The 8,252-nt window shown below is 56.2% G+C and overlaps 1 protein-coding gene across 2 annotated transcripts; it reads right to left on the bottom strand.

Moving 5' to 3' along the window:
* Positions 1-4,559: 4,559 nt before the first annotated feature.
* FOXC2 (forkhead box C2) lies at positions 4,560-7,040 on the bottom strand. 2 transcript variants are annotated; one of them, XM_069552607.1, is made up of 3 exons: positions 5,544-7,040; positions 5,270-5,324; positions 4,560-4,950 (listed from the first exon to the last, which is right to left on the bottom strand). In XM_069552607.1, the coding sequence occupies exons 1-3, from the start codon at positions 6,954-6,956 to the stop codon at positions 4,937-4,939; spliced, it is 1,482 nt and encodes a 493-aa protein (XP_069408708.1). In that variant the 5' UTR covers positions 6,957-7,040; the 3' UTR covers positions 4,560-4,936. The 2 variants fall into 2 exon arrangements, with proteins under 2 accessions (XP_069408708.1, XP_069408707.1); XM_069552606.1 differs by lacking the exon at positions 4,560-4,950 and having other exon boundaries at positions 5,157-5,324.
* Between the last annotated feature and the right edge of the window lie 1,212 nt (positions 7,041-8,252).

The following is an 8,252-nucleotide window of genomic DNA, read 5'->3' as shown; positions in this document are numbered from 1 at the left end:
TCTTTCCTCCCCTGCCCTCCTCTCCCACTTTGAAAGGATGGGGAGCAGTGTCGTCTGCTTCTCTCAGGGGAAGTGAGCCATGAAGGTAAGGGCTGGCTGGTCAGCTGATGCTGATTTAGTCCTAAAGAGCAGGGGCAGTTGGGGCCCGGGCACTGCCCTGCCCAAGCACATCAGCATGTAGCTTGATGTACGCAGCTAATTGAGATCCAAGGATCCTTTCTCTTTTGTTGTCCAGGTACATCCTAATAGCAACAGTTCTTATGATGAACTGGACATTTGGCAGCACTTTGCGCATAGGTATTGGGTTCCTTAGTCCTCACGAGAGCTCTATTAGATGATCCTGTCACTTTTCCAGTTGAGAAAGGGGCTCAGAGAGCTTGAGGTAACATGCCCCAGGTGCATGAACCCTCAGCTGGCCTGTGTGCGTAGGGCTTGAGTTAGTGCTCCGGTTGAGTTGGGTTCCAGTTAGAGAAAAAATTTCCTCTGGGAGACCGTCTGGAAAAATAATGTCAGGGCACAGAGAGTGTCCAGAGGGGCTGCTGGAAAGGTAGGACCCAAGGTCAAGGGCCACTGAGCCTTCCTGAGGTCAGCGCGGTCTCTCTGGCCTCCGTGACCTCCCAGCCTGGGTGGGCATGTGGACAGCACAAAGCGCTCCCCAACTCCATCCCCCTCAAAGGGACCATGGATGCCAGCAAGCTTGTCAGGGTGTTCACCCACCCCCTTCCTGCGTTTCAGCCTCCACACACTCACAGCCCCAGGATAAAGCCTCACAGACCTGACAAAGCAAAAACCGCAGCACCGGTAAGACACCTTCAAGATCCAAACTTCGCAGAAGCGCCGTCCTTCTGCTGCAGAGCAGAAACCCTGCCGCAGTGGAGAGGACAAGCCTTGCGTGAGGTGAGGTCCCAGCCTTCCCAGCTGCCAGAAGCTTTCGTCCCCTTCCTCACATGCCTCTGTCAAAAAGCAACATCTCAGATGCCTTGGTGAGCTGAGGCCATGCAAGACAGAGGCCAGCAGGGAATGCTTCTCAAAGTTTGGGAAAGCATTTCAAGTATATGGTACCAGCAAGCACACTGGGTGGTTCTGACCAGTGTGTTCCACTCACCTGGAGTCTGGCCTCCCAGCACCCCTGGCCTGGCCGCACCTACAGGTGCCGAACCTCACAGCTCTGCTTCTCCACTGACCCCAAACCCCCGAGCCCAGGAGCCCGGTGTGACCTGACAATGCAGGTCACATCCCCTGAGATGCCCTGAACAGGCTCTGAGCCCCCAGTACCTTCTGTTCATTCTTCAGGGGAGTCTTTTCCTGGTAGCTCATCTGCAAAGGATCTGCCTGCCAATGCAAGAGATGTAGGTTCTACCCCTGGGTAGGGAAGCTTCTCTAGAAAAGGAAATGGCAACCCACCCTAGGATCCTTTCCTGGAAAATCCCACGGACAGAGGAGCCCGGCAGACTGCAGTCCATAGGGTTACAAAGAACTGGATTCGACTGAGCCATTAGGCACATACATTCCCATTGGCCATCCTGGCCCAAAACCCTTGCCGGTTGTTTGGATGAGGGCTGGGGCTGAGGATGGAGATGAGGTCGGAGGCAGTGATCACTCAACCTCCAGGGACCTGGGAACTCTGCTCTGTACTTCGGGTGAAGCTCACCAACCTCTCCTGGGCTCAGAGGCAACCTTCCAGGCAGTCTTGGGTAAAGGGGAGGAGATGGACCCCCAACGATCTATGAGCCAAATGCTGACGTTCCTGGGACCCTGCATTTTCTTCTCCCTCTAACTTCTGGTCGTCACCTCTTACGAGCAGAGCAGAGGAGCGAGGATAAGTGAGGGGCCATCGCAGGAGCCGGGGATGAAGGAAAAAGCACAACCGGCATCCAGCACGGCCCTTGCACTCACCTGCTCATTCTACAGATGAGAAGACTGAGGCCAAGAAGGAAAGACACCTGTTTACACATCGAGATGTGCTCCTAGAATCCCCTAGCCCACTGCTCCAGCAGTTTGAGAGTGCATATGGCCACCGATTTTGGCGTCTTCCGGGACAAGCCACTTGAACCAGGGCAGTGAGGGCTGCTGGGACGCAGACCCAAATCTGCCACGGGAGAGAGGCCCAGCTCTCAGCCTTGGGTGAAAGCAGAGAGCTTGAGTGTCTCTCTGAGTCTCACAAGAAGCAGAGGCTACTCCAGTTGCAGCCCCTCCGGGGCTCAGAACCAGGGTGCTCAAAGGCCACTGGGTCTCTCTGGTGGCCTTTACCTGTCAAAACCGCACCCTGGGGAGAGACACAGTCCACCCAGCCAAGGCCAGTGAGGGACGCAGGGTTATGTCTATGGGAAACGGTCTCTGTCGTGGTGCTCGGGTCGCTTCTGTTTTATTCGCGGTATCTTTGAGACCTGCCCGGCTGCATCTTACTGGGTCAGGAAGAAACATGGCTATCACACGGCAGCTTCATGCAAACTGCGTCTGTGGACCGCAGAGCCGCCCAAGCAAGGAGTGCTGGCAGCCTGAGACGGGCATTCCGGCCCTTCCAGCCCCGGCCTCCTTTCCCCAGTTCCTCCAAGGCCCCGGGCCTCCCGAGGAGAGCGGCGGGGGAAGGAGCTGCGTGTGGATGGATCCGTGGGGCCAGGACGTCCCCCACCCTGGGTCCCCCGCCCCGCGTCGCGCGCCGCCGTTTGTGCGCGCCGGCTGCAGACGCGAAGACCAGCAAGGCCGCCGGCGGTGCCTGGGCTCAGCCTAGTCTGCTTGCCCTTCCCACTCCGCGGAGCGACGGACGCCCCAGGCCGCGGAGCCCGGCGGCCGCGCGGGCTGCCGAAGGCCGAAGGCCGGGGCTGGGCCTGGCTCAGAGAGCCCCGGCCTCCGCGCGCCCCAGGCCCTGACTCGCCTCCACCCCACGGCCTCCAGAGGCCCCGGGTGACGCTTCCAACACATTCCCCAGGTGCCCAGGTTCCCAGGGGACTGGAAAGGGCCTTCGCCCTGGGCTCCATGGCCTTCTGGAGCTACCCGGTCAGGTGAGCAGCCCACGCACAGCGGGGACTTCTTTAAGAGAAAGGAGACCCCGGAGGGTGTCAGGGCAGATCAGGTCTCTGACCGGTGGGTTCCGCTTCTCTCTCCGTTGTTTTCCCTGTGTCTCTGAGACCTCCTCTGAGTTCCAGATCTTAAGATGAGAGCAGGCTTTCAGAGAGGACTCTTTAAAACATCTGGGGAAGAAGAACCCGCCAGAAACCTCTCCTCGAGGGGAGCAAAGTGAAACCCCAGTGCCCTGAGCCGCAAGCAGCGATCTGTGGCCTCATTCTGCCGCTCAGAGAATGGTCTCCCGGGTCTCTCCCTCTGTCTCTGGTCCTTCCCACTCACTAAGCACCAAGCACCTTGGCTCACCCCTCCTGCGGTCACGAAAAGGAATAAAATGCAGCCCTCATGTCTTAACCAGCTGCCACCTCTGGGGCCATAGATTGAAAGAATCTGTGTTGCACATATGGGGGAAATTATTATGCTGAAACTTTCCCCAGTGCTATTTCAGCATAATACAGAGACAAAATGGCATGTTAAAAACAACAGAATACCCAGGTTACATTCAAGGCCGCCGTATCCAGGAAAATCATTATCTCCTGAAGTGTTAAGTTCAGGGAGCTGTACTCCAGGGAAGGTTACAGCTTACCTGCTGGGGTGGGAAACGCATTCCCAGTTTGGAGCTCTGGACCCCAAAGTCACACACAGAGAGACCAGGAGGGGAGCTATGTGTTTCAGCCAGTGAAACAGATAGTAAAGCCATTTCCCCCCACAGCTGTACCTCACAGAGACTGTGTTGCTACTTAAAATTTTAAGGACGAGATATCAAGATTGAAAAGTCATCTGTCATTTAAAATCCTGTGAAAGCTGACAAATTTATAACTCTGTAAGCATTGTAAATTATTTTTTAAGTGCTACGAGGCTTTAAAGTTTTTCACTGCAATAGGGTAAAGATTTAGAAATCAAATCCAGAAGTAGAGAGGTCTAAAATTCACCTCTGATCTGGCTACTCCCAGGGACGGTCATTAAATGGTACAGACTCAATCCCCTTTGGATTTTTGAAATCCTGGTTCAGATCCTTTTCTGGAGAACTGTCAAAGTAGGGAAGGAAGCCCGCATTTTAGGAAATTGAGGAAAAGCAGGACTCCCCCTGGTTCGCTGGTAGCTAATGGAAAATGTTTATCTTCCCCTCCCTCACCTCCTAAATCGGAGCTGGTTGGACATTGGGATGGAATGGTGGTGTTTGTTTTGACTATTGGCATGTTTTCCTGCGTTTAACAAAATGCATTACAGCAAATGTCATTACGGCTCACAGCCCTTCTGGCAGCCACATCCAACCAGGACTGGTTCTCTATTGCCTGGGTCAGGGTGGGATTCTGAATTAATCAAAAGCCTTTTCTGATACCAGCAGGAAGATAGGGGAGTTCCCGCAGTCCTCTGTGCTCATCTGTAGGTGTCTACACATTTATCCACCTGTGTAACAAAAATAATCAAAACAGGTGGATTGGTGACCACACCTCATTTGTAAAAATTTGAGAATACAAACACACTGTCCGGACTTTGGGCAGAAAAACAACATGGGTTTATTTTAAGGCAAGTACAACAATTAAGACCACATAAGACAAACACAGGTGAAGTTAAATTTTTAGTGTTTTTTTTTTTCTTTTAAGAATGCTGGGGAAGGAATCTACTATACAACACCATCACACTTTGTAAATAAAAAGTATCAGATACTTCACTTCTTTATCCGCCAACAACAACAAAAGAATAAATTATTTTCTTGTTTTGTAAAAGACCTACAACTGGGAAAAGAATTATGTTTCATAATTGTACAGGGGAAGAAGGAAACCTCACATAGTTTTCTTGAATTTTCACTTTGGCAGTTAGAAATGGTCGGGCAAGATGAGAAATTATCCAGTGAACTCAACTTTAAATATTATATTAATGGCTCTGAAAAACAACAAAAAATAGCCTGATTACAAATCCACACATTTGTACAGCACGGTTAGAGAAATTTAAAATTACACACAGCACATACATAATCTATAGAGACCCCCATAGGTCTATGGGGGTCTCTACAGAGAGTCATTACTGGGTCGCTATGGGATTTGGTCCATAAGTTATAATTTTTGAAACCCCGAATGGAGCAGTGAGCACAGCCATCTTGGAAGGGGAGGGGGATTTTTAAATCAGTATTCATTTCGTTGGGCCGCGTCCCTGTACTGGGGCTTCTTGGGATCTCAGAAACGGGGCGGCGAGTTAAAGTTACCTGCAGCTTCGCAGAGGGCGGAGGCTGGCACGCGCGCTCTCTCTGCTCCCGGGGTCTGCGGAAAAAGCGGTGGGCAAGTTTTGGTTCTTTTTGCGTCTCTGCAGCCTGAATTGTCTGAGAGGGTCGCGTCTGGGAGGCGAAGCCGGAGCGGGCCAGGGCAGAGGAGGGCCGGGGCAGGTCAGTATTTCGTGCAGTCATAGGAGTACGGAGCCGCGTGGCGGTAGAGGGATGGCGTGGATCTGTAGGGCAGCTGACAGCTCGCGTTGCTGCTCACCTGGGGTTCCCCGAGGGTCGAGTTCTCAATCCCTAGCCGGTGGGAGTTGAACATCTCCCTGACGTTAGGGAAAGTCTGCTGCTGGGCCGCGAACGAGTGGCCGGAAAGGTGGTTCAGGTCCCCGCTGTGGTTGAGATACCAGGAGGCCGCCTGGGCCGCGGCAGCCCCGGGCTGCGGCGCCGGCTGCGGCTGGGGAGCCGGCGGGGGCGGCGGCGCCTGCGGGTGGTGGTGGCCGTGATGCTGGTGGTGGTGGCCGGCGGCGGCGGCGAGCGCGCCCTCCTGGCCGGCGGCGAGGTTCAGGGCGCTTAGGGGCGATGTGGGGCCGCTCGGGTGGTCCGAGAGGGCCTCGTCCAGAGCGGGCGGGACGCACATGTGCGCCGGCCGCTCGGCCCCGGTGTACAGGCTCATGGCGCGCATGCTGCACTGGTAGCCCCCGGCGCCCGCAGCCTCCAGGCCCTGTGCGCACGGCTGGCCATAGGCGGCGGGCGGCGCGGCGGCGTAGGGTAGCGCCAGCGGCGGCACCACCAGGCCCGCGCGCCCGGCCGCGGGGCTCAGCTCGCCGCCGGGCGGCGACGTTCGCAGCGTCATGATATTCTCCACGCTGAAGCCGGGCAGCCCGTTGGGCGCGCCCGTGTGGTGCTCCGGCAGCGAGCCGTCAGGGGAGCCGGCGGGGGTGGAGGCCGCGCTGCGCGGGCTACCCTGCAGCGCGCTCTCGGGGCTCAGTGTCTCCACCTTGGTGATGACCGGCAGCGCTGGCGACGCCGCCTCGCTCTTGATCACCACCTTCTTCTCGGCCTCCTTGGGGGTGTCCGCTAGAGGGGGGCCGGCCGGAGCGCCCTTGGACGCCGCCGGGGGCGGCTCCTTGAGGTGGGCGCGCTCCTCCTTCTCCTTGGGCACGTCTTTCTTCTTGAAGCGCCGCCGGCGCCGCAGGAAGCTGCCGTTCTCGAACATGTTGTAGGAGTCTGGGTCCAGGGTCCAGTAGCTGCCCTTGCCAGGTTTCTTGTCGTCGCGGGGCACCTTGACGAAGCACTCGTTGAGAGAGAGGTTGTGGCGGATGCTGTTTTGCCAACCCTGCTTGTTCTCCCTGTAGAAGGGGAAGCGGTCCATGATGAACTGGTAGATGCCGTTCAGGGTGATCTTCTTCTCGGGCGCGTTCTGGATGGCCATGGTGATGAGCGCGATGTAGCTGTACGGCGGTTTCACCAGGTCCTTCGGCGCCGTGGGCTGGTGGTGGTGATACGGCGCGTAGGAGCGGCCCATGCCCGCGCCGTACTGCTCCGGGTGGCCCGAGTAGACGCCCATGGGGCTGGTCATGCCTCCGTAGCTGCCCGCCGCGCGGTAGTAATTCTGCTCGCTCAAGTAGGGCACCACTCCCAGGGCGTTGGGGTCGGACACAGAGTAGCGCGCCTGCATGCTGCGTCCGAGACGGCTAGCCACCGCCTGCGCGCACGGACCGCGAGGAAGGCCCTACGAGAGCAAGCGCGAGCGAGAGAGGAAAGAAGGGAGCCGGCGGGGGGAGCCCCGGGCGCCTGGAAGCCTCAGGGGTGAGCTGGAGGAGGCGCCGGCGCGAGGCGCCCGCCTTCGGGCCGGGAAGGGGCGCTCGCTTTCAGCGGACCGGGCGGAGCAGCATCTTGGAAGGCGCGCCCCGGCGAACGCAGCGCCGGCCCCGGCTCACTCCTCGCTCGCTCTCGGGACTCGGCGGGCGGCCGGGGACCGAGCGGAGACGCCGCGCGCGCGGTGGACCAAGGCTGGCCCTCGGTCCGCGTCAGGAAAGGGAAGGCGGCTCTCCAAGCCCCCCGCCCCCCCTCAGCAAATCGGCAGCCCTGAGGGTCGGCGAGCCGGGGTCCAGAGTGCTGCCCTGCCGAGCCCGGAAAAAGAGGCAAAGTCCCTTTTAGGGAATGGGAAAAGTTTCAAAAGTCTTCTTGGTGAAAGCGAGGTTTTACTTTCCCCCGGCCACGCCCCCTCCGGGAACTTTGGACCAATAAGGCGGCCGCTGTGGGGACTTGGCACCAATCAGGACGATGAGCGCTGGAATCCGTCGGCTCTAAGACCCAGCCGCGCAGAACCAGACTTTCCTGCAGCCCAGTCTTAACTTGAAAAGATTTTTTTTTCTTAAAAAGAGTTATATCTTATTAAAATTTATTTTATTATCACATTTTGGTTAATGGGCCCACGTGCCCAGAGCAAAACAAAACAAAACAAAACAAAACTCTCTCCTCTGCAGATAAAAGTGAGTTTGAGATATAAAATCGAATTGATTAATGTAGTCCAATATCTCCCCAAAGACCTTGTAAGTAGCAAAGAACCTGGGACTATTTTTCTTATTAATGAGTGATGAGGCGAATAATTAGATTTCCTAATTGTGGGGGCCCAGGTATAATGGATTCCAAGTAAATGTGCTGAATTGGAATGGAGAGGCCTCCTCTGGATGTGGTCATTATTTAAGCAAATAATTAATAATCAACGGGGAGTTTCCAGGTTCAGGGCCGTCAAGAATAACCTATAAATGTTTAAGAGGCGAATTATAGAAACCGAGTGCCCCTCACCCCCACCTGAGGAGGCAGGCCCAGGCGTCTATAGGGGATAGGCAGATAAGCGAAGCGGGGATCGTAGCGATGCCTCCAGAATATAATCCTCTAAACTCAGTGGATTCGGTAAAGCATCCCCGACATCGGTTGCGGTGTTGTGGGGTTTGGGGAAGAGAGGGAA

Source organism: Ovis canadensis, chromosome 14, assembly GCF_042477335.2.
Source record: "Ovis canadensis isolate MfBH-ARS-UI-01 breed Bighorn chromosome 14, ARS-UI_OviCan_v2, whole genome shotgun sequence".
Classification (NCBI taxonomy): domain Eukaryota; kingdom Metazoa; phylum Chordata; class Mammalia; order Artiodactyla; family Bovidae; genus Ovis; species Ovis canadensis.
The sequence above is the reverse complement of the archived record's forward strand: the minus strand, read 5'-3'. Positions and strand labels throughout refer to the sequence as shown.